Source organism: Callithrix jacchus, chromosome 1, assembly GCF_049354715.1.
Source record: "Callithrix jacchus isolate 240 chromosome 1, calJac240_pri, whole genome shotgun sequence".
Classification (NCBI taxonomy): domain Eukaryota; kingdom Metazoa; phylum Chordata; class Mammalia; order Primates; family Cebidae; genus Callithrix; species Callithrix jacchus.
Genome location: NC_133502.1, coordinates 212070036 through 212095012, shown reverse-complemented (window position 1 = coordinate 212095012; position 24977 = coordinate 212070036). Strand labels below are relative to the sequence as shown.

Sequence of the window (24977 nt, the reverse complement as noted above, 5' to 3'; positions counted from 1 at the left end):
TGAGTCCCCTCCATGCTGCCCTGAGCCCAGGGGCCCTGCTGGGTCCTGAGTTGTGGAGTCAGGGTTGGGGGTGGCCAGGTCTGCACAGGGCCTAGCCTCCAGGAACAGATGACACTGGAGGCCAGAGTCTGGGCTGAGACTTCTGGGACCCTGTCTGAGCCCCTCCCTCTTGCTGTCCAGAGCTGACCCTGTGTGGGAGCAAGGGCTCTCAGCTGTAGGAACAGTGCTTTATTGACCAGACAGGCCTCCCCAGCCCGGCCACTGCTCCCCGAGGGGGCTCAAGCTCTGTGGGCTGCCCCTGGCAGAAGGCAGACAATCCTCTACGTCCAAGGACATGCGGGTCACAGAGGTAGGGGCTTGGGCCCACACATCCGAGGATTCCCCACAGTTCCCAGCAGCTTTCTGAGGCAGGTATCAGATTCGGCCCACACCCTGGGCGGGGCTGGGAGGCACCTGGCCCACATCCAGCAGCTCTGAAGGGTGGGGTGAAAAAAGGTGAATCTGTGTGAGGATGGGGTTGGCTACAGCTGTGGTGATGGCCTGGAGGGGCGAGGGTGCCTGGAGGCCAAGGGTGGGTTCTCGAGTGCTAGGCAGGGCGATGGAAGAAGCTGCCAGTTCGGAGCCGCCGCAAGAGCTCCAGCCACAGCAGCTGCCGCTCCCGACGGGCGCCCTTCATGAGGCTGCTGTTCTCCAGGGCGCGGCGGGACAGGTAGGGCAGCACGTCCATCACTGGGCCGTAGGGCACGTACTTGTACACGGGGTAGCCGGCCTGGCCTGCATGGGGGAGAGATGCACCATGAGGACCAGGCCCAGCACCCCAACCCCACCACACCAGGGAGGGCCCCACTCACCCAGCGGGAAACTGATCTGGTCACACATGCCTAGCAGCTGGCCAAAATACACCTGGTGGCCAGCGGGATGCAGGCACAGCTCCTCCATCCTGTGCAGGTGAAGCCAGGAGCTGAAGGCCAGTTCCAGGACACTGCCCCCAGTGCAGGGGTACAGGGCCCCGTCCCAGCTCTGAGTCTGTCCTGTCACCCCAAGTCCCCCATCTATACTCCAGACTTTATCCCCTGTGAGGTGGGGCTGGGCTATGGGCTCTGCCCGGCCCTGCCCCAGTGCGGCCTCTTCCCAGCAGGACTCTGCTGGGTTGCCCTACTCTTCTCCCTGGGGAGGCTCGGCCCTTAGCCAGCAAGGCCCCCTTCCTGCCATCCCCACCCCCACCTCTCCACCTCCCTTCTTGGAAGTGCAGCCCTTCCTGAGGCCCTGACCCACCCAGCAGCCTGCCCCACAGGGCAGGGAAGCTCCTCGGCTCTCCCACCATCCCTGCCTCAAGTCCTTCCGGGGTTCTGCAGGGTGACTGGGCTCCGGCCCTGCCCTCAAACTCCTCTGCCCCATCCCCACAGCTGCTCTGTCCCACACTGCCACAAGCCCCAGAGTCCTTGGAAGGTGGCTGCTTTGAATCGAGATGCGTTGCAAGTGTCAGACACTCAGGATTTAGGAGACTTTGTAGTAAAATAATGCAAAACGCCACATCGCTTTCCTAAAAGCAACTGGAATACAATTTGAAGTAATATTTTATATATTTTGGGTTAATTAAAATGTATTACTGAAATTCACTTTCCCTTTTAACATAGCTACTAAAAAATCTTAAATTACAGATGGGACACTGCTCAGATGGGGTGGGGGCCCTCAACTCTGTCCTGACACCACTCCTTACAGGGTTTTACAAAAATTCTCAGGGTTTGAAATATTCGTGCAGTGACAGTTCTCAAGTTTCATCTCCAGCTTCCTATATCCAGGTATCCCAACTTAGCTGGTCTGCCCAGCACCGGGGCCCCCACGCTGGGATGAGTTCCGCCTGCTCCTCACACATCACCCAGGTGACGGTTGGGGCCTGTGCTGTGCTTCCCACGCCCTCCCCCAACCCACGCCAGCTCAAGCTCCCAGAGTATCCATCAGCCATAGGCCCTTTCCCTCCCTCCCTGGGCTGGGTCCCAGTGTTGGGACCACCCAGCTAAAGCAGGCACCCATCTGTGCCACATTTCCCTGATCTCCAGCTTGTGCCTTCCTCAACCCCAGGACATGAACCCTAGAGCCAGGCTGCCACTGCTGGCTGCCCCCTCCCCTGCTGGTGTGCACGGCCTCTGCCATGTAACTGCGCTCCTCCCAGTGCAGGACAGCAGCTCACTCCACCTGGCATCTGGCCTTGGCCTCATGAGGCACTTTGGCCAACAGGGAGGTAGCAGAAGTGACACAAGCAGAGGCTTGCCCTATCCAGGCCTTCTGGAAGCCTGAGCCCACCACATGGTCAAGCCTGGACTGACCTGTGGGGCACTGGACTCAGGACGCAGTCTCCTTTACTGCCCTGGCCGTGAATGAAGTCATTAGGCCTCACCGGCCCCAGCTGGTCACAGGTGCAGGAGGGACACGGGTACAGCCAGTGGCAGAAGCACCAGCTGATCCAGCCTGCCTCTGGCCCACGGAACATGCCGCTGTTCCAGCCTCTAAGTTTGGGGCTGGTTTGTTCCTTGGCCAAAGCCGACTGGGGTTGTTTGAGGGTGGGTGGTATGATGGTCTGGGCCCGGCATAGGACACAACAGCCACTGTAGTCTAGAACCACTTCCCCAGGGGAGGTCGGTTCTAGACCCAGCTACCCAGCCATCCACAGCAGGGGCACAGAGCTGAAGCCTGGTCTCAGGCTTGGTATTGGTGTCCAGTGGGGGAGCCACTGCCACAGCAAAATAGTAAGGACAGACAGGTCCCGGGTGGAGTCAGGGGGAGGAAGCTGAAGCTGGAGAGAGAGGAAGCCCTGCTGAGGGCAGGCTGTCCTTTTAGAGTTGGATGGTGATATGGCTAGTCAGACTGTGAGTCCACCAGCACTGAGAGTCCAACCAGAGGCCGGGAGTCCTGACGGTAAGCCAAGAGGACGCACCACCAGCTCCCGAGTGCCGGGCACTGCTGGCCACCAGGCCTGTGCGTGTGGACAAAGTGAGTCTGTCCCATCACTGACACATCTATCACAATTAATGGAGGATCGGGGCACAAAAGGGGGTGTGCTGCCATTTCAGGCCATGACAAAGAAGCATCATGAACAGAGGCGGAGTGTGGACATCACTGAATGATTTCCGAGCCATGAGTCAGATCCCCGAGCAGCGCCAGGATGTGTCCTGTTGGCTACAGCCCTGGCCCTGTGGCTTCTTGGGGAGCCCCCTTATGCCTCAAGTCCTGGATCTAGGGCACCCTGCCCTGCTGTGGAGTGGAGCTCCTGCTCAGCTCCTAGGAAGGCAAGAGCCAGTGAGGCTGCTGCCCAGGCCCCCAAGGGTTCTGGGGGGTCCCATCCCTGGAAAGACAAAATCTGGGAAGGGAGGGGGACCTAGGACCCCATTGAGCGCATAGCTTGGGCTTAGACAAGAGGCAAGACCAGAGTGACGGTACTGGACTATCCAAAAAGTTAGGACTTCACCTAACTTCTGTATTTGACTTGTTAGGATTCTACCCAAGTTGTGCTCCATGGGACGAACATTTAAAGAGAAAACAAACCATTACATTTCAGATGTACTAAAACGTTAAGGGAACGGCCAGGCACAGTGGCTCACACCTGTAATCCTAGCACTTTGAGAGGCCGAGGTGGGTGGATCACTTGAGGCCAGGAGTTTGAGACCAGCCTGGCCAACATGGTGAAACCCCATCTCTACAAAAAATACAGAAAGTAGCTAGGTGTGGTGGCAGGCACCTGTAATCCCAGCTACTAGGGAGGCTGAGGCAGGAGATCACTTGAACCTGGGAGGCGGAGGTTGCAGTGAGCCACGATCTCGCCACTGCACTCCAGTCTGGTGACAGAGCAACACTCTGTCTCAAAAAGAAAAGAAAAAAAATGTGAAGGGAACTGCTTATAAATGAGGCAGCGCTCTGGAGGCCTCCTGAGGGCCTGGATTCCAACACTGTATCTGTACCTTTCCGGAGCCATGCGGAAATTTCATTTTTTAATTTGGAAGTTCAATAAGTCCGTTTCTCAAAGGCTGGGTACAGTGGCTCACACATGTAATTCCAGCACTTTGGGAGGCCAAGAAGGGAGGATCACTTGAGGCCAGGAGTTTGAGACCAGCCTGGCCAACATGGTAAAACCCTGTCTCTGCTAAAAATACAAAAAATTGGCCAGGTGTGATGGCACACACCTGTAATCCCAGCTACTTGGGAGGCTGAGGCATGAAGAATTCTTGAACTTGGGAAGTGGAGATTGCAGTGAGCCGAGACCATGCCACTGCACTCCAGCCTGTGACAGCAACATTCTGTCTCAAAAACTAATAATAATATGTTACTTTTAAAAACCAAGTAACTGCAAAGAGCCTTTGCGCTCTCACGGTACAATGTCCAGAACAGCAGCAGGCCTGGGCCTGTGGGACACTGAAGCTGCCCTCCACCAACCTACCCCACAAATGCCCAGCTGCACCCAGTAGGTAGCTCTGCCCGCCCTGAGCTCTGCACTGCTGCCAATTCTCCCCAACTAGAGGAGCCAACACCTCGGGGTGGGGCGACAGTGCAGGGCAGGGCACACCTAGCTCAGGGTGGGGTGACAGTGTGAGGCGGGGCACACCTACCTGCGCAGTGTGAAGCGCACTGAGTCCTCGTTGTGGGTGGCCACCATCACCTTGGCCTTGGCATTGTGCTTCAGCTCCTTCAACACGTGGTCCAGGCACCTGTGGAGAGTGCCACATGAGCCCAGTTCCAGGCCTGTGATCGCCTGTGCCTCTCGTTACCAGCTGCACAGGGAGGAGGCCAAGGCCAGGCCCAGGACCATCCAGTGAGCCGGCTCTTTCCAAGGGTGCCCATAGCATCAGGAGAAATGGGAGCAGTGTCTGCCGCTCCCAGCACCTCATGAAAAAGACCAGCAACCAAGAACAGGTGAACAATGTCGGGCAGTTTGCTCAGAACGAGGTGGGGTACAGCATCCCTGCATCTAGTGTGCCCTTGACTCTGGACCAGCCCAAACGTGCCCATGAGTCTCAAGACAGAGACAGCTTTCCTTCTGGGGAGGGGTCCTACAGTGCACCCCTGGCCCTGCAAGGAAATGAAAGGGAAGCAGGTCCTTAGGCCACAGTGGGGGTGGGCATCCCAGGGCACCAGGATGCTCGAGCAGTACAGCCCTCCTGCAGAGAGGACGCTCAGCAGGCTTGACCATGCACACGTTCTCCCTGACCCTGCAATCCCATTTCCAGGAACCTAGGACAGCTGCATCCTCCGACACAGAACCCCTGACAGCCCGTGTACTACAGAGGGTGACAGTATGTCCAGTGAGTCCCCATGACAACCACCAGACTGAAAACCAGTAAGATCAAAGACACTGGACACACAGCCCTGGGCACCCCATGCTGGCTGTTAACAGCGGCGCTCTGCAAGCCCACACAAAGGAACCCAGAGGGAATGTGAAATGAAAAACGCATTGGGCAGAGGACACACTGTACAGTGCAAACATCAGTGCTGCAGACGTGTGCACTGTGGACAACATGCCGACCAGGAGACACTTGGCGTCTCTGCATGTGCAATATGCACACTCACCTCTAAGGAAAAGCCCATGGTCGGTCGGCCTGTGCTACATGAAAAGATCACCAAGAGAACTAGAGTAAAAAGAGCTGCAGAGCAGCTGATGGATGGTCCCACTGCGGGAACTGAAGAGCAAACAGGCTGAGCCTGCGGGGCGGGGGAGGCCGGGCGCTCCTGCACATCTCTGGATCTAAGTGTCTGCAGGAGCCGGCTCGGAACCCTGGCCGATTTTGCTTTGTTCAATTGGCATTTTTATATTTATAAAAGAATAACCTTAATGTTTTTGAAAAAGCAATACATAACACAAAAGCAGAGGAAATATCAGTTCTGACCTCAGGACACATGCGGCTGCCACTCCTGCTGGGGGCTTCTGGCTCCAGCAGGGTGGGACACTGCCAGCCCCAGCAGCCTCTCCAAGCCCCTCCCTCAGTCCCGGTTTCTTGGCACCCTGCCCTGGGAAGATGGAGGTGCGGGAGAGCTGCGCACCTGTGGTACATGGCGTTGGTGGCCTCGTACGTGGGGTTGATGGGGTCCTGATAGCCAATCTCTGCCGCACGGGCTCGCTCCTGGGCCATGTATGCACCCCGCACCAGCTTGGACCCAAAACACCAGCCCTCACGGCGAGCCAGCTCCACATCCAGGGTCACATTGTCATAGGCATCCTGTGGGGCCAGGGCCAAAAGTCACAGGGAGCCTGGGCAAGCCCAAGTGACAGCAGGATGGGGCCTTCCTGGGCCCATGTGCCCCCAGGTACAGTCACCAGAGCTGGGCAGCAGCTGCCTGGGGAGGTGCTGCTCAGGGCGCCTGGAGCAGGTGTGGTTGAGGATGGGCCCCCAACTTCTGTCCCCAAGGGGAAATGGCAGTGGGGACATCTGCAGCCTCCTGTGGGGGCAGCCCAGGCAGCAGCAGCCATCATGTGCTCTAGACTCCCAGGCCGACTGTGGGAGGGGTGTGTACTGCAGGTTCCTACCTGGACCCCTCCCCATGGCACCTTGTGTCCTCTGGGCACCTGGCTCACCCTGAGAGCTCTGGACCTACTAGCGTCCCTAAGCAGGCTGGGCTGGGGGTCCTGCCTTGAAGCACCCCTGGGCTCCCTGAATACATGCAACATCCTGGGTGAGTCCTTCCGGCATTGGCCCAAAGCTTTCATCAGGTCCTTAGAGGGGTGCTCAACTCAAAACGAGCTTGAGGAAACGGTCACGTGAAGCCTTCCAAGTTGGGGGTGTCGTGCACATCTAGTGGATCCTCATAAAGATTACTGTCTTCCTCCTGCTCATTAAACACTCTTGGCTGGTTCTGAGAAGAGGAGGGGCTGCAGGCAGCAGGCATTGGCAGAGACCTTTCTTCTTCCTCCGAGGCAGTCACCCCGGCCTCAACGTCCTCTGCAGGCCTGGCTGTGGCCACCACCCAAGGGCCTCTTTCCTGGCCCCTGGGGTCCACCCTGAGTGAGCTATTCTGCAGAAGACCCCAACTGCCCCTCGGGGGCACGGCCCACTCTCTCCTCCATCCTGAGGAGCACCTCCCTGGCAGGTGCTCAGCATGGAACCAGGCAAATACCACGGAGCTCAGCTGAGAGGAGCCCCTCCTGTGGCCGGCCTCCAAGCCAGTAGGCAGGCAGGGGCTGGGCGGGAGCCGACCTTGAGGTAGCACTGGTGCGTGCTGAAGATGAGCGGCCTCTCCACGTTGAACCTGCGCTGCATCTCTAGCGTCAGGCGGCTGATGGCCGGCTGGAAGTAGGTCTGCTCGGCGTCCACCATCAGCCGCACACCCACCTCTGTCGCTTTCTGAGAGGTGCAGGGGAGGGGAGGGGGAGCAGCTGTTGCTCAAGTGAGGCAGGTGCCCTCCTCTGCATGAGTCCCAGGTCCCCAGGGCCCCAGCCCTCTCCCTAAGTAGGGCAGCTCACCTTGGCCAGGACATCCATCCGCTGCAGCATCCTCGTCATCTGCAGCTCCTCCTCCTCAGTAAACCGGGACAGCAGGGGCTCCAGCTGTCCTGTCTAGGAGCACAGCATGCAGTCAGGCCACAGCAAGGGCTGGAAAGTGCCACCCCGAGGCCCAGGCTAAAACTCTCTCACTGTTCCCGGCCCATGGGAACTCTCTCACCTCCTGCCGCAAAGGGCTGGGAGGGAGGGCCAGGGGGACACAGTGACGGTGTCCTGGAAACCCCAAACTAGCCAGTGCACTGCCCTACACAGGGCCTGGCGGCACCATGACGGAGCTCGATGCCCATGCCAGTGGGCCCCAGGCTCAGTCCAGGCCTGCACCCCAAAGCGTGTACTCTAACAGCCTCCCCAGTTCCCACTGAGGCCCCACCATTGTGGAAGGACCCCTGCAGCTCCCATGTGACACTGAGGAAGTGAACATGGACCACCCAATCATCAAACAGAAGGGCTCCACCCAGAGCAGGGAGAGGGCCCAGGAGGAAGAACCCCTGGCTATAGGCAGACAGGATGGCTGTGCAGCACTCACTGACACACGGCCGGAGACCAGGACATGTTCCAGGATGAGGCCTTCAAGGAGCTGGTGCTCAGAGGCCCTGGGGACCCATCCCTCAGGGTCCCTGCAGCACCCGGCCTACCGCTCACCCCTTTGCTGGCCCCAGCAGCCTAGTCTCACTGGGCACAAACAGTACCTCTCAATCCCTTGCTACACCATGCTAACGTCTCTGACAGCTGGCGGCCTTGGTGCACGCCACACTGTACACGCTGCACCCCCAGGCTCTGGGTCGGGAGCTCTAAGTTTGAGGCTGGGCCCATAGTGGACCGGGGCTAGATGTGTCATGGAAAGCTGCCTCTGCAGAGTGTCTTCTGAAGGTGATTCTGTTCTTTCTTCCAATCCCCGATTAGGCTGTTCTTTCAAGCAGTCTGCCAGTTCCTGGGCCCCCTCCCACAGGCAGAGAAGTCTCATTCCTCTCCCCCCAGCATACAGGTTGGCCTGGTGACATGCTGCTAACAAACAGTTAGAAGAACTTGGCAGAAAAACACCATGTGACTCCTGAGGCGAGGCAGGAAAAGGGAACCCAGCTTCTGCCTGGCTCTCATGTCTCAGGGGACACTGGCCCTTAGAACCCAGCTGCCATGTTGAGAAAGCCCAAGCCATAGCCAGCACCAATGTCCACACATGTAAATGGGCACCTCCACCAGGACCCAGGCCCATCACTCTGTGAGTACTGCTACCCAGGAGACCCCAGGGGAGGACCGCCCAGCCGAGTCCTGTCAACCCCAGAACCATGAGGGAGAAGCAGAGTGACTCTTGCCATCTCAGGCCTCTGAAGTTTGGGGTGACCTGATGCACAAGGACAGATGACTTGGGGAAGGCCCCCAGACACACTCTCCTTGTGGTACCTTAGGCTGCACATGGGTCTCTGTCCCACCAAGCCTTCTGTGGACATTAGTGGGTTTGTCTTCTTCCCCCTGGGCCATAGGGACTCTGTGGGGCCATAGTATGCAGTGATCTTGGTCATGTTATGTCCCAGGGTGGGCAACAAGAGACACTCGGTGCCCTGCTGAGCTGGGCCTCATGGAGGAGCGGAGGCATCACCTGTGTGTTAGGGACCACCAGGTGCTTGCAGAGCTTGGTCCTGCTGTCGATGAGGCTGCTCCAGTCCAGCAGGTCCACGGTGCTGCGGGAGGAGGCACATCAGCAGAGTGGGTGACCCCACCTGTGGGTGCTAGGGTCCAGTGGAGGATCCAGGCCCAAACCAGTCCGTTCACCAACCACCACAAAACCCAACCTCGGTGTGCATTTTTAAAGACAGAGAAAATGTAAATATTGTTATCTGTTTAAAAAATTTCAAACCAGTGACGTGCAGTGGCTCAAACTTGTAATCCCAGCACTTTGGGAGGCTATGGTGGGCAGATCCCTTGAGCCCAGGAGTTTGAAACCAGCCTGGGCAACATGGTGAGACCTGGTGTCTATGAAAAATACATTCATTTAAAAAATGTAAAACCAAAACACAAACAGTCCTGCATCTAGGCAGCTATGAAAACACTGAGTACCCTCGGGCTGTTTTGAGCTTGTGAAGAGGCTGAGCAGAGACAGCCAGGCTGGAGGTGGACATAGCTCCAGGGAACCAGGGCGGACACAGTGGGCAAGGCTGGCAGTGTGTGAGGGGATGGCTCACTACTGCCCCACCCTGTCACCTCCCCACTTCAACTGGAGGTCCTGGTGACCTCAGTCCCAGCCCCTGGCTCACAGGATGGGATGTGGGGCTCTGACCCTTCCCCTGTCAGCGTGAGCTCCAGGGAGGGCTGAGAGTGACACCTGTGCTCTAGACCCAGATAATTCTAGAAGGAGCCCTCTCTGGGGTCTCTGCTGGCCCTATGTCTACCCTGCCCAGCCCAGCTCCAGCCTCTGGGACTCCTAAGGCTGTCAACTCCTGCTGTGTGAAAAGCAGTTCCTTCAGCACTTTCATCCCCAAGGCCTCCCCTCTCAGGCAGGGCAGCCAGGACTGGAAGACGCCGCTGGGGCTCTGCTGGAACCATGGCTGACGGTCACATCCTCTCAGCCTGGGGGCTGCTCTCACCCAGACACTCCCAGGGTCTCTGCCGTGAACCAGTCCTCAATCTCAGCCCTGGATGCGATGCCCATCTTTGCGACGCTTTCCTTGAGAAGTGAGAAGGCCTGGATCAGTCCCATTCACTCACATTTTATCCTTCCCCTGGTGCCATGTTTGGCTTTATTCATTGTTAGTGAGAACAGGATCCATTTCTGGTTTCTTTCCACTGCCTGGACAGGTCTATTCCCGCCCTGATGCAGATGCACGCCCGCTCACTGCCAGGCTGGCTCCCCAGCCCTCCTGCCGACATCTCCTCTCTCTGTTCAGAGTCCCTCAGACCTCCTCTTCCTCCCCAGGCCAACCCCCGGAGCTGCAGAGTGAGCCCCATGCCCTAGATGAGTTCCCAGAACCACCTCAGACCACTGTCCGCCATCCCTCAGTGCTCATGCCCTCACAAGCCCCAGGAAAGGACAAGGTGGGGGGCTGTCCCACCTGCAGCACTGCCACCTCCAGCTTGGTGTCCATGGCAGCCAGGCCCGCCTGCCCTTGCTCCGCAGCCATTTGGTGAAAGAAACATCTCCACTTGGTCAGCACGTCTGAGAACTGCAGCTGCAAATGCAGGCCTGAATGCCATCTGCACACCCCCTGCCTGCCCCAGTCCCCCACACAGCCCCTGTGGCCGGCTCAGGCCTCTAGGGCACAGGCACCTGTGCTTTTAGTGGATGCCCACAGCTGCCCTGAGGATTCACCCAGCACCAGACTCTACAGGTGAAAGGTTACAGCCCTTACCAGAAACTGGGGTCTCCCCAGTAGCGTTAGCTTAATGGCTAAGAAGCCGTCGTCGCTGGCTGCACCTGTCAGAAGCCACAGGAAAAGCCTTGAGGGCCCTGAGAGGTGCACAGGGGCAGCGCAGGGTGGGATAGGGAAGGCTGGGGCCTGGCCAGCCTGCAGCAGGCTCCTGGCCCCACCCCACTCCGCCTGTGAAGGCCTCACATCTGGTGCTCTGGAGGCCCTGTGGAGATAGGAGGAGGCTCCGCAGTGGGCACAGGAGCTGCCTGTCCTCTGCCAAGCAGCCCCCACGGGGTTCCTGCCTCAGTTTCCCTCCCGTGACACCAGCACCACAGGCTGCTCACATGTGGGTCACAGGACCCAGAAACACCAAGCATAGCTAAGACAGAGACATCCCAGAGGGGACCCCTTGCTCAGGCCTCCGCCCCGGAGCCATGTTCTCCCAGGAAGCTCTGACGTAACTGCAGGCTCTTGCCCCTGGGCAGCCGGCCCTGCATTCCCACCCTGTCCTCCAGGCCGGCCCTCCTGCAGCATTCCTGCCCCTGACACTTCACCTGTGTTCACCTGTGAAGTGAACACAGATCTTACCATCACACCGTGTCTACCACCACCCCAAAGGAGCATCTGCTTCTGCTGGGCCTTCTCCTTCCATCTGCCCCAGCAGAACAGGAAATGGGCAAGGGGAAGACACCCCTCACCCTGATGGCCCAGCATTCAGCTGGCCACTCTGACCTCCGCCCCAGTCAGGAGGTGGCTTCCGAGCACTGCCCAGAAAGGCCAGGTGCAGTGGCATGCGCCTGTAATCCCTGCACTTTGGGAGGCCAAAGTGGAAGGTTCGCTTGAGCCCAGGAGTTTGAGACCAGCCTGGAAAACACAGCAAAACACCATCTCTATAAAAAATACAAAAATTGGCTGGGTGTGGTAGTGTGCACCTATGAACACAGCACTGTGGGAGGCCAAGGCAGGGTGATCACTTGAGCCCAGGAGTTCCAGGAGGCAGCCAGGGCAACATACTGAGACCTCATCTAGTTTTTCTTTTTTGAGACAGAGTCTCGCTCTGTCGCCCAGGCTGGAGTGCAGTGGTGTGACCTCAGCTCACTGCAACCTCCGCCTCCCAGGTTCAAGCGATTCTCCTGTCTCAGCACTAGGAGTAGCTGGGATTATAGGTGCACACCACCACACCCAGCTTATTTTGTGTATTTTAGTAGAGACAGGGTTTCACTATGTTGCCCGGGCTGGTCTCAAACTCCTGAGCTCAGGCAGTCCACACACTTCGGCCACCCAAAGTGCTGAGATTTACAGGCATGAACCACCATGCCGGGCCGTGAAACCTCCTTACAAAAATTAAAAAAAAAAACAAACAAAAAAACATAGCCAGGTGTGGCAGTGTGCACCTGTAGACCCAGCCACTCAAGAGGCTGAGGGAAGAGGATGGCTTGAGCCCAGGAGGTCTAGGTTGCAGTGAGCTATGATCACACCACTGCACTCCAGCGTGGGTGACAGAGCAAGACCCAATTTCATTTGGGGAAAAAAAAGAACACAACAGGCCTGGGACCTGCTGCCCTGACGGAGGGCTGCTGGGGCCAGCATGGGGCTACGCAGGGTCAGGGGTATCTCTAACACTGAAGGACACTGGGCCTTGGTGACCTCTGGCTTCTCTCACCCTGGAAGCAGCTGCTTCCCCCACCTTTGGCCCCCAGAGTCAGGGTCAGGGAGGGATTCACAGGCAGAAGGTATGGCACCAGCTCCCAGAACGGAATCTCCACCCTGGGCTAAAGGTGGCTCCACAGCTGACATGGACCAACTTCCTGCAGCTCCTGGTCCTGACCCTGAGCCCGGGAGAAGGGTGGGGCGCATGAGGCAGGGTCCGGGAACAGGGGGCTTGGGCGGGGGCAGGAGGTGCCTTCTTGGAGATAGCGGGGCCCCTTAGGAAGGGGCTGAACAGTATGAACCCAACCCGGTCCCTCTGGCTCCTGCGCCAGCTTGGAGTTCACCCACCAGCACCTCCATGAGCCCAGGGGTCCACCCAGGCCAGGGCATGGCAGGGGTATAGCTAGCAAAGAGGAGGCCTCACCTGAGGCCTCAATACAGCGCAATAATGTCTCCATGTGACTGTCGCACTTGGCTTCGTTGGCATAGAAGTAGGTGCGGGCACTGATGACGCCATCCCTGTGGTCCCTGAAGGCCCAGTAGGCCTGGTATTGCTTCTCCTGCTTATTCGTGCCTGGAATGGTGAATGCACAGCCTGGGCACAGCTTCAAACACCCACCCCAGTACCCACATGCCAACATCCCAGAGCTCCTGCCCTCCGGAGGGCCCCGAGGGCAGTGGCCTTGACAGCTTGGCCCCAACACTGCGCTACCCCATAACTCCCATTCCCCAAGCCCACCCTCCTTTCTGCAACAGGCTCTTCCACCTGGAGTGCTGTGTCCCCCTGGCTAAGCCTCTTCATTAGGCCAGGACGGCAAAGCCTCCTTAACAAAGGCCTGGGTCCACCAGGAGAGTGTGAAAAAGAAGCACGGTGTCTCCTTCTTCAGTTGCTTGCAAGTATGTCAGAGCCCAGAGCAACAGGGCAAGTGCTCTGGACATAGCAACCCGGGTACCAACTTGTGCCCCAGCTTAGACCCTCCTGAGCCACCAGGCAGTGTGCAGGGTGGGGAGGGCGTCTGTTCATGCAAGGAGGCCTCTCACTCACCACTGCTGTCCCTCTCCGCAGCTGAGGTGCAGGACCTGCGGGAAGGAGAGGGAAGGCAAAGGTCAGGGTCACAGCACCAGGGCCCCAGACACAGGCAGGTTCTCACTGAGGCTGCCTGGAGGGCCTCACCACAACCCCAGGGGAGGGCAGGTTCCAAGGGCAGGCCCCCACCCTATCCTGGGGTGGAACACCTGGGCCAGGGAGGGGCAGCAGTTTATGGGCTGTTGTGTCCTAAGGTCTCAGGCGCCTGGGGCTCCTCGTGGGTGGAGAAATCCAAAGGATATGCCTGAGTTCTCTGAACAGCCCAGGGCTGGCCCCAAGTACAGGAGCATTCCTGGTTCCAAGACAGAGCCAGCCAGGGCTGAGAACGGAGGCAGGAAGGCACAAGCACACAGAGGTCCCCAAATCCCCAGCGAGGCCCCTTCCTCAGGCCTCCGCCCCAGAACCAGGGTCTCCAGGCACCACTGATGCAAGGGCCAGCTCCTGCCCGCACAGCCAACCCTGCAGTCCCGCCATGTCCTCCAGGCTGGCTCTCCTGCAGCATTCTTGCCCCCGGCACTTCTTTCCCAAGCAACAACCAGAAAAATTCCTTTAACGTGAAAGCAGATCTTACTGTCTCCTCTTGTTTACCCCACCCCACTCCAGGTTCCCATCACTTCCTAGTAATACCAAAAGACCTGGGCCCCTGGCTTGAGCACTTCGAGACCAGTGAGGCCAGGATGCAGGCTGCCCCCACAAGGCTGGCCACGCTCTGCTCAGCCAAGCCCCTGTCCTTCCTCCAGGTGCCTCTCCATCCCTGCCTGGCTAGCACACCCATGACCACTGGCGCCTCCCACCTCTAGGGTGCCTGGCTCCCCTCCAAACCAGCCCTGCACCCCTGCCAGAGCCACTGCGAACACCCTCTTTCTCCTCCTCCTAATGGCCACAATCTGCTTCCTGGCACTTGGTTTCGGTGCTGTGTCATTCAGGCTAACAAGAGTGGCTCTTAAATCTACTGTGACAAAGTGACCATGGTCTCCCTGGCCCCAGGAGCCTGTGGGTCATCTGACTTTGTATTCAAAGCTTGATGAAGTCAGTGGCCGTGGAGAGAGCTGCATGTCTAGCAGGATCCACAGCCTCTCTGAGGCTCCCCAGAGGTGCTTGGACCCATGGGGGCAGCTCTGCCCACACTCACAGGAAAGGACAGGGTACCCCTCAAGTCCTGGGAAGGGTAAAGGCAGAGCAGTGGTCAGTGACCCCATCTGAGAGGCCTCCACGTCAAGGGGTCTCAGCTGCCCACTTCCCACCTAGCTGCTCAAGGAGTAAGCCCTGGGCCAGGAGCTCCCACCAGGAGGCCTTCCCTCCCACCCACTCCCGGGCAGCGTCACATGGGCCAGGGCCTCCCCACATGCTGCCAGGGCCCCTGAAGCTACAGCCCAAGGATGGAAGCTGGCAGGCACATATGCTCTGACTGCCTTGTGCTGACAGAGAAGTAACCGAAGAAGGTGGAATGTCACCATGTGACTAGGGAACAGGCAGGCAGCACAAGACCCCCTGCCTGGGAGAGGGAGCTTCTGGCCCCTGGCTTGTGCACCTCAAGACCAGTCATGAGGTCAGTCCCAGGACCTTCACTCCGAGGCTCAGGTACAGGCAGTCAAAAGCCATCCTCAAGGGGGACCCATTGTCTATGCTAAGGCCACCCCCACAGGGAAGAGGGGGGCACGTGGCACTGGCAGTCACAGGATGTTAGAGGATGAAGGGTGAACTGGTGGATGTGGGGCCCTAATCAGGTGGGGACCACATGGCAATGCTTCATTAATGCCGGGACCCACCTCATGCTCTCCCAGCCCTACCTTTCATCACGCCCAGGGCACAGTCTGTGGAAGGGCATATGCTGGAACATGTGGCCACAACCCAGGACACAGAGGAAGGAAGTGCGAGAAGGGGACATGGGGCAGAGAAGGACAAGCAAGAAGGCATCTTCAGAGACAGCAGGAAGACCCTGACCACCCCCTCGGCTTCTACCGAACTCAGCTCTGGGTGGCTGTCCCTGGTGACGTGATGCTTGTTTGAAACAAGCAGAGCATGGGGGTCCACGCCCCACCCTTGTGCAACTCTCCTCTGGAGGGAATCCCAGCAAGCCCCTTCCTACCCCCCTCCCCAGCTCCCCCAGCCCCTGCCTCCCCAGCCCCTCACCCCAGCCACTTGCTAAGGACACACACTGCACACATATCCCAAGTAAGCTGCCCTAGCCTGGGAACCAAGGCCCAGACCCTGCCTCCAGCCAGCCGTGGGCCTACACGGCCAGACCGATGTCCCCATCCACCTGCTCGGGTGTCCCCTCACAGCCCAATCATCAGGAAGATGCCTTGGCCCTGCCCCATCCCCAAGCCCTCAGCCTGCTTGGGGGCCCCTGGGACTCTTCTCCTGGGGTTGGGTGGGCCCTGGCCTCTGGGAAGCATGGTCACACCCCTCTCTGCGTGGGCACCACCCTCCTGCACCTCCAGCCCCCACCTCCTCCTTCTTTCTCAGGAGCACTGCTGGGACTCACTTCGCTGTGCTCTCAGCCGCCTCCGCCCTCCCTGGGCCTCTCAGGGTTAGGCCAGCACCACCCACATGGCCTTAATTTGTGGCTAGGACCTCAGCATCTCTCCCCAGAGCAGAGCCCATGGGCCTTGTGACAGGAAGGTAGATTAGGAAGGCAGATCTCTAAGCAGATCCCTGCACTAGGGTCTGCGTGACTGGTCACTCCTGGCCAGGCAGGCCACGCTGCCGTGTGGACATCAGACCAGCACTTGCACGCCCAGCTCTACCCTCGAGGCTCAGGCCCCTCTGAAGGCACAGAGCAGCAGAGCTGGGTGGGTGTCCTCACCATGCACCCCTGTGAGGACCCAATTCCCAGAGCTGGAGCAGGGCGCCTGCAGACAGCAGCCAGCAGCAGCAATAGAGGTATAGCCTTTGCAGGGCAAGGGACTCAGGGTCCTAAGGGCAGTCCCCTGGCAGAGTAGAGGCCAGCTGACTTCCAAACACTCAGCCTGCAGGGCAGGGAGGAAGCCCAGCAGGACCACCCTGGGAAAGGAGTCTTTTCATACCAGAGGCGTCTGAGAGGAAAACCCCATTGTGAAACCAAGTCCCCATCAGACTCCTGAGGACACAGAGGCCATTGGTTATTCAACAGGCAGCTCAGCAAAGGCTGCAGCCAAGGGCCCAGGCAGCTGTGAGGCCCACAGGGCCAGCTAGGAACACAGGGGGGTCCAGGGACTGGAGCACCCCACCTTCAAAACAGCCAATCACAAGGCAGGGGCTGGGCTCTCCTGGCCAATCCTCCCTGGGCAGCTGGCGGCTGGCATGCTGAGGCAAGGCACGGACATTCCGTTCCCAGGGCTGGAGGCCTCATGCAACTGCCTTTCCCTCCCCTTCCCAGGTCAGCCACCTGGGGAGGGGCAGAGCAAACACCAAGGCCTGACAAGGTCCACAGAGGGCCTGTCCTGAGCCTCAGGTGGGTCTGGCCCAGCTGCTGTCAGGGTGCAGGAGACCCAAATGCATAGGGAGACATAAGGAGATCCCATCTTTACAGGAAAAAAAATTAAACATTATCCAGGTCTGGTGGTGCGTGCCTGTGGTCGCAGCTACTTAAGAGGCTGAGATGAGAAGATCACTGAAAAGCCTTAGGCTGCAGTGAACCACACACCACTGCACTCCAGCCTGGGCAACACAGCAAGACCCTATTAAAAAAAATCGTTGATAAGAAAACAAAACAAGAATAATATTTTTTCACACAAGAAAATTATATGAAATTGAAATTACTGTGGCCCTCCTAAGCCAGAATGAAGCCATCGTGGCAGAGAAGGTCCAAGGCTGAGAGCCTGTGCTATCTGGCTGTTCACACAAACGTTTGCTGACCTGATGGAGGAGGCTCCGCCATAGCCTCTCTTCTGCAGGGATTCCTGACCCACAGGCAGGTCCCACTGCCTGACCCTTGAGGGGCCCCAGCCTGACCTGTAGGTGTGGAACCTTCCAGGCCTGGCCCTTGCCCCAGTGTCAGTGGAGAAGGGAAGTGAAGCCAGGAGCAGTGTGGCAGGCCAGCCTGGAGTCTCCTCCTAGAGGTCACTAACCTGATACAGAGCCTCTTCACTGGACAGTGCGTGTAGAGGGTGGTTGGTACCACCCTGACCCACCCTCCTGGGCATCAGGGCAGAACAACAAGACCATGTTGCCCTCTGCTTCTTGGAGCAGTGCCTGGTTCATGGGAGATCAGGCAAGACCAACCATTCTTTGCAAAGTGCTTGGTTCATGCGCTGGTACCTCTGCCCCGCCAGGCAGTGGGCTAGCTAAGGCCAAGGGCCATTCTGTGCTCAGCCTCCTCGGGCCTCACATACACCAGGCCTCCCATGAAGGCCCCAAGCTGCCATCCACATGAAGCAAAAATGCAAGAACTCCAGGCAGAACCCAGGAGGGTCATCAGTATTTGGGCTGACCAAGCTCTCCTAGCCTTGGCCTCCACCCAGCTGAGGCTGAAGCCCAGCAGCTGGACACGCCTCAGCTGCTCCCACTGGGTGCTCTGGGGTCATGATCAGAGCGCCCGCAGACACCCAGCAGGCCTTACTCCATCTCCCTGTGCTCAGCCTCCTCGGGGCCCAGGTCCTCCTCCACTCCGTAGTCCAGGATGGTGCCGACGCCGAAGGCCCTATTGTGCCGGATCAAGGGCTGGATGGACTCCTGGTCCTCGCCTGCTACAAAGTGCCCATAGAAGGTCATCTTCATCAGCTTGTTGAATAGCCTCTCACCTAGAAGTTTCCTGGCAACATACAGCAGCTGAAAGGCAAAGGGAAGCCGCTGTCCTGGGCTGCCTGAACTTCCCTTCCCCAGCAGGGCACCTCTGCTCATCCCCGACCACAACACGTAACCCCAGCCATGGGGCCTTGATATGGTTCTCTTGGTGACTGGGCTTTCAGTGTTGACTTCATGGTGAAGACCACCCGAAGCTGCTGGCTTCTCCACTCTGTCTATCACTCCAGTTCCCATCCAGGGCAGAGAGACCACAGGAAGTGCTGCCTGCTTGCCTGAGCACACTGTTCCCACCTGGACTCTGACCCTTCAGGGGCCCACTCATGGATCACTCAGCAGCACAAAGTGGGTGCCTGACAACCACTTGGCAGATAAAAAGAATGGCCGGCCTCCCTGGGGACAGCAGCAGGCATTTTGAGACCATCCTATGTATCCGCACCTTGGCAGTTCTGCTGGGGAAGAGGAGAATCTAACCTGACTTTCCAGCACTTGAGTGCCCAGATTTTTCAATGTTTTGTTTTCTCTTATCCAAAGTCCCTAAAACAGTGTGACTAACACGCGGGCAGCCCCAAATGGATGCTAAATAACAAACGTGTGAAACTCAGGCTGGGGTTTGCGCCCAGCTCGAGGGAGGCATGCCCTGGCAACAAGGACAATGAGCTAGGTGACCATCCACAGGGCCTGTGAGATGACACCCACCCTGTAACCCATGGGCTCTTCAGGGTCATATGGGGCTGACCAGCCATTCTGACAGACATGCCCCCGAGGAAGACACTGCCCAGGAACTGCTCAGCTGTCTCCTCCAATCACATTTTGCCACATCGCTCATTCGGATGTCCCAAGCTGCCATGCACTAAGCACCTTTTATGGACTGGAAACAACCAAAGGAAACCAACCAGAATCTCACAACCTGGTGGTAAAGGAACCCCAAAGGGAAAGGAGGGACTCTGCTATGACTCAGGACAGGGGATGGGGCAGTGGCTGCAGGGTGGGCCAGGGTTATTTACTAACCTAGATCCAGGAGAGGGGCTTACCAAGGTGAGGAGATGGCATGGAGAACTGGGGGAGCTCCAGCATGGGAGAGCCAGGGCAGGAAGGACAGGGACAATGAGAGGCTGCTGGGAGAGGAGGGCTGAGTGCGATGCTCAGAAGCACACCTCCACCCTATGTCTAATCAGCCCCAACACAAGAAGAGCCTGGGATTTCTCAAACCCGATGGATACTTGAACTACTTTTTTGTGGGGAGCATCTCTTGAGACCATAATTTCAGGAACAACTTCTAGTCTGAGCAAAAGCATTAGCGAATCAAACACTGTTACCCCCAAGCCAGCCCTGAGCACCCACACACAGGCCCACAGGCAGGCACGGCCCCCCACTGCCATACCCTAAACATTGGTGCCCCATGGAGACACCTCCTGACCGTCGCCCCTGGGCACACCATGGGCAGCCCCAAGGACCAGGGTTTCCCAGGCAATCACCCTTGCCTTCCTGCATCCTCCACGCAGAATCTGACTTTACTGCATTTTGTTATTTTATAAAGAGGATTAGAAACTGGAAAACCAGCATGCCGACATCTGAGACGCAATGTTCTCCATCTCTCACTGAGCCTGAGCCTGGCCTAATTCCTGCCAGGCAGCACCCAGGGAGAGCTGGGAAGACAGGACGGGTCTGAAACATACCAAAGACCACCCAAGTGGCAGGCAGGGGAGAACTGGGGACCTGAAAACTATCACTGGGCTCAGCCACATCCACTCTGAACCATCAGAAACACAACAGGAGAGAAGGTGGCAGCTGTCCGCTGCAGGGGCCGGCACGATTGCCGCACAGGGCCATGCAGTCTCCCTCTACCTAACTGCCAGCCTCTGCACAGCTAGCTCCAAATGAAATGGTTCTTCACAAAGATGGGGTGCAGTGGGACTGGGCCCGGGCTGAGGCTGGAAGCTCCCTGCACAGGGCTGCAGAAGCACACAGGCAGGGCTGGCAAGTTTCTTTATTTTTTTAGAAGCAGGGTCTCACTCCTGGGCTCAAGTGAAACTCCTTTCTCAGCCTCCAGAGTAGTTGAGACTACAGGCCTTTACCACCATGCCCAGCTTTTTTTTCTTTTTTCTTTTTTGAGGCAGAGTTTTGCTCTTGTTGCCCAGGCTAAAATGCAATGCATTGATCTCGACTTACTGAAACCTCCACCTCCCGGGTTCAAGCGCTTCTCCTGCCTCAGCCTCCCGAGTCGCAAGGATTACAGGCGCACACCCCCATGCCTGGCTAGTTTTTGTATTTTTAGTAGACATGGGGTTTCACCATGTTGGTCTGGCTGGTCTTGAACTCCTGACCTCAGGTGATCCACCTGCCTCAGCCTCCCAAAATGCTGGGATTACAGGTGTGAGCCACAGCACCTGGCCTCAGATAACTTAAAAATGTTTTGTAGAGACAGGGTTTCACAATGCTGCTCAGGCTGGTCATGAACTCCTGGCCTTAAGTGACCCTCCTGCCTTGACCTCCTAAAGTGCTGGAATTATAGGCATGAGCCACCATGCCCAGCCTAGGGCTTGCAATTTTAAAGCTGACTCCAGAACAAAGCAACCTCTTTAATGCCATCCTAGTGTCATATGCCCCCACATGGCACGACCTGAGACCAGGGCAGCCCCATATCTTCTGCAGGTGGGGAGACCTTTCGAGGATTTAGAAGCTTGCACCAGTAACACACACATTTGTATCCCCTACCAAAGACTCAAGCGGATGTGTGCAGAGCAACACTGGCAGTGAAGCAAGAGCCGCCTCGGAAAACAGACCTCTCCAACAGGGAACTAAAAAGGAAGGGGTTTTATTATTACGGCCCAGGAGCAAGGCTTTATCTTTTGTCCAAACGGCCAAGCTCCCCTAACAGAGAGAAGCTCTGCCTTTATATGGGCTTCCACTCTAGATACTACACCTGAAAGGATCTTAGGTTTACAGCCTTAGAAATTACAAGTGACAGGGTCTTGGGTTTACAGCTTTAGAAATCACATACGAAAGGGTCTTGGGTTTACAGTTTTAGGAATTACGTGTGAAAGGGTTTCTGGTCTCCGATGGAGGAGGGGGTGGGGGTTTGATCTTACTGAAGTAAAAACAGTGTCTGCCGGAGAGATTCCCCCATATCATGCCTGCTATTTACGGGAAGGTGATTTAGGAGGCACAGTCAGCCAGGTTTTTCTTCCACTGAAATGCAGTGTGGAGGTCAAGGGGGAGGTGATCCTAGATGCCGGGGTCTCCTTCCTCAGTAGAGCCTGTTCTCTTCCCTCCCCCCACTCAGGGAACCACTGTCACCATGGGTCCTGCCCCTTCTGTGAGGGCGTAGCTCAGTGTTGTTGTTGTGGAAAACTTGGGACCTAAACCCCCCTCAAAAAGTTGTGCTTTCAGGCAGGGGAGACCCACCGCTGTCCCCACCGCTGTCCCCATCCAAGTCAACGGCTCAAAGCTCAGCTCCTGCAACCTGACAGTCCTGTGGCAGGTGTGATGGCCCCACTGCCCCGGGGCCTCACAGACCTGTGCTGGCTCAGCAGGAGGAATTTCCCTGAAGCCCACAGGGAGAGGGAAAGATCACCCTCTGGCCTGCCCAAGGACCATGTTTTAGTGAGCAGCTCACAAGCCCAGGACCTGGCCTCTGCCTTCTTCCGGTGCTGAGGTTGCCGACACCCATGGGACCACTAGCAAGACAACAGCACACACCTCACGGAGGGGCTTCCCAGGGCACAGGCAGGACCCTAGGGAAGTTATCTCTGGATGCCCTGCCTCCTTCAGGTACCCATAGCACCATTCCTGAGGCCTGGCACTTGCCTCGGGAAGGCACCCAAGGGACAGTGGAGCCAACATATCCCTCCCACGGTCATGGAACAGCACCCGCATTCCCCTCAGAGGACTGGGCACCAAACCCCACACCCAACTCTGCTGGCTTCTCAGTGCAGCAACTGCTCTTGATCTAGACAAGAAAGCTTAGTGCTGTGCCTTAATGCTGGCATGTTCCAAGCCCGTCTCAATCCCTGCCAAAAGGTTGGTGTGGCTTCTGTACGACTGGCCTGCCCCAACCAGCTGCTACCTAGGATGCCCATCCTTCCCCTGAGCAGGGACCTATGGCTGGCCACTCCCTCCCCTGGCATTCCTGCCCCAATGCCTCCTCCTCCTATTGCAATACCACCAGCACTGGCTGTTCTTTCTGGATGCCACTTAGATGTGGGCACTCCAAAGCCTCCACATTGCTGTCCCTCCCCCTGCCAGTTTCTCTAACTGGGAATGTCCCTTCTCGCCCTCCTGTCCGCTTGGCCTGGGCTCTCCAAGGCCACAGCTTGATCTTAAGGCATTTTTATGTGCACAAGCACAGCAAGGGCCTCCCAGAGGCCTCCACCTACCCGATTCAGCTCCTTCTTCCTCTACCATCCTCCCTCCGCACTCCCGCCACCACTGATCCTACGCTGCCCCTGAAGCTCCCCAGGGGATTTGGGCCAACAGCATCTGACTCTCATTTCCTGGACCTCTGCCCTCCCCTCCCACCTGCCGAGGCCTCACCTAAGCTGCCAAGTGTGGCTCGGTGCTTCTCATCTCACATTGCCCCCCGCTTCCTGGTGAGGTCAGGGCTGCAGCCCCCGATGATCCCCGCAGTCTCACCCGAGAAATCAACACAACCCCCCCACCCGGCGCCAACAAACGAAACTTTGCAAACTCTTCCCAGGGTCACCTTGAAACAACAGTCCATCTCTAATACCCCGAGACTGATGCAGCTGAACAGTGTTCTGCTTGTTGCCCCCGGAAAGCCCCCCCACTTTTGAAAGTTAGCATGGGCGAGTTCAAAGCTGGGCGTCTGAGCGGCTTCCCATTTTCCCCCAACAGAATGTGCTCAGAGTGGCTGCGTCTGGGAAGCCGCTAGGTCCCGGGGAGGGGACTCCGGGGTCCCGGGCTAGGAGCCCTGCACCAGACTTTTCTTGTGGCAACATGAAGGATACTCCGTTTTTAGTTCCAAGTGACTCTGTGTTCCCACAAGCGATATATATCGTAAATATGAAAACGATCATTGTTTTCAGTTGCGAGACTTCGACAAGTAGGAAAATTCGCGAGGTCCGAAAGGGACTGCAGAAAACACCTCCCTTCCTGGCTTCCCTCGCTCCAGCCCAGGAAGCTCCGTAAGGGCTCCCGGGACTGGCAGGAGCCCCGCGCCCCCGCCTGTACCCCGCGCACCTGCTCGTGGCGCGTCAGCAGCGCGGGCCAGGCGCACAAACGCAACACCAGCAGGCTGCGCGCCAGCTCCCAGGTGCGCCGGCTGCGGTACGCCTCCTGCGTGTTGCCGAAGTCCACGGCGGGCACCGGCGGCCGCACCGCCTCGGCCGACCCACGTCCTGGCACCGGCCCCGGGCCCGCAGCGGACTCCTCGCGGGCGGCCGGCGCCGTGGACAGCCGGGCGAGGCGGGGAATGCCGGGACGTAGCAAAGACAAGACGCGCCTCAGCGCCATGGCGGGACGCCGGTGCTCGCCCGGGCCGCTCAAGTACGAGCTGTGGGTCCGGTCCCGCCCCGCCCCGCCCCGGAGGCCCCTACCCGACCTCTCTCGTCAGGAGTCCCACGCTCCCAGCCGCGCCCACTCCTCGGGAGACACCACCCCGGGGGCCCCGCCCCATCCCGGAGGCCCCGCCGCTCCCTGGGATCTGCACCGGCTCCTCCTGAGGCCCCGCCCCGCCCCACGGCCCACTTGAGGCTCTCGCCCCACGCTCCAAGCCGTTCCTTTTCCTCAGGAGACGCCGGTCAAGCCTAGGACCCCCGCTTTCACCTCTGGAGATCCCGCCCCAGGTCCCAACCCCACCCCTGATGCTCCGCTCCAGCCCGAGGCCCGGCCCCGCACGGGTGATCATATCCTAGAAGACCCCCGCTTCTTTCTCAGGGGTTCCGGCACGCCCTAGGACCCACCACCCCTTCTCCTGAGGCCCCGCCCCGAGCTCCCAGCCGCGCCCGCTCCTCGGGAGGACCGGCCCCGCGCTCCCAGCCGCCCCCTCTCCTCCGGAGGCCCCGCCCCGCGCCCCCAGCCGCGCCCTCTCCTCCGGAGGCCCCGCCCCGCGCCCCCAGCCGCGCCCTCTCCTCCGGAGGCCCCGCCCCGCGCCCCCAGCCACGCCCTCTCCCCCGGAGGCCCCGCCCCGCGCCCCCAGCCGCGCCCTCTCCTCCGGAGGCCCCGCCCCGCGCCCCCAGTCGCGCCCTCTCCTCCGGAGGCCCCGCCCCGCGCCCCCAGCCACGCCCTCTCCCCCGAAGGCCCCGCCCCGCGCCCCCAGCCACGCCCTCTCCTCCGGAGGCCCCGCCCCACGCCCCCAGCCACGCCCTCTCCTCCGGAGGCCCCGCCTCATGACCCCTGCAGCGCCCTCTCCTCCGCGCCCTCTCCTCTGGAGGCCCCGCCCCGCGCGCTGCGGACCTCTGTGCGTCCGCAACAGGCCCCGCCCACCAGGCCGCTCCCGCTCTTGGTGTGGTTCCTTGGCAGGCCTTGGCCACACCGGGTCCCTGGGGCTGCCCACCCCAAGCTCTGCGTTCCCTTCAGGAGACCCCCCCCCGCCTTGAGAGTGGGACCCCGGCCCCGGCTTGCGGTCTCCCCCTACACCGGGTTTCCGGGGTCCCCAGGCCGGCCAGGTGGGTCCGGAGCCCGCCAGTCAGCGCCGCCGCACACCTGGGTTCCTCTCTGGTCC

The 24977-nt window shown here is 58.8% G+C and overlaps 1 protein-coding gene across 7 annotated transcripts; it reads right to left on the bottom strand.

Annotated features, from left to right (window-relative positions):
- Positions 1-213: 213 nt before the first annotated feature.
- PRODH (proline dehydrogenase 1) lies at positions 214-24317 on the bottom strand. 7 transcript variants are annotated; one of them, XM_078342547.1, is made up of 14 exons: positions 24113-24317; positions 18111-18319; positions 13526-13560; positions 12905-13054; positions 10831-10895; positions 10534-10650; positions 10069-10148; positions 9084-9165; positions 7448-7540; positions 7182-7328; positions 6031-6206; positions 4602-4700; positions 852-940; positions 214-774 (listed from the first exon to the last, which is right to left on the bottom strand). In XM_078342547.1, the coding sequence occupies exons 2-14, from the start codon at positions 18266-18268 to the stop codon at positions 587-589; spliced, it is 1479 nt and encodes a 492-aa protein (XP_078198673.1). In that variant the 5' UTR covers positions 18269-18319; positions 24113-24317; the 3' UTR covers positions 214-586. The 7 variants fall into 7 exon arrangements, with proteins under 7 accessions (XP_078198673.1, XP_078198670.1, XP_035128933.2 ...); XM_078342544.1 differs by lacking the exon at positions 24113-24317 and adding an exon at positions 23856-24049; XM_035273042.2 differs by lacking the exon at positions 24113-24317 and adding an exon at positions 23495-23775.
- Positions 24318-24977: the final 660 nt, after the last annotated feature.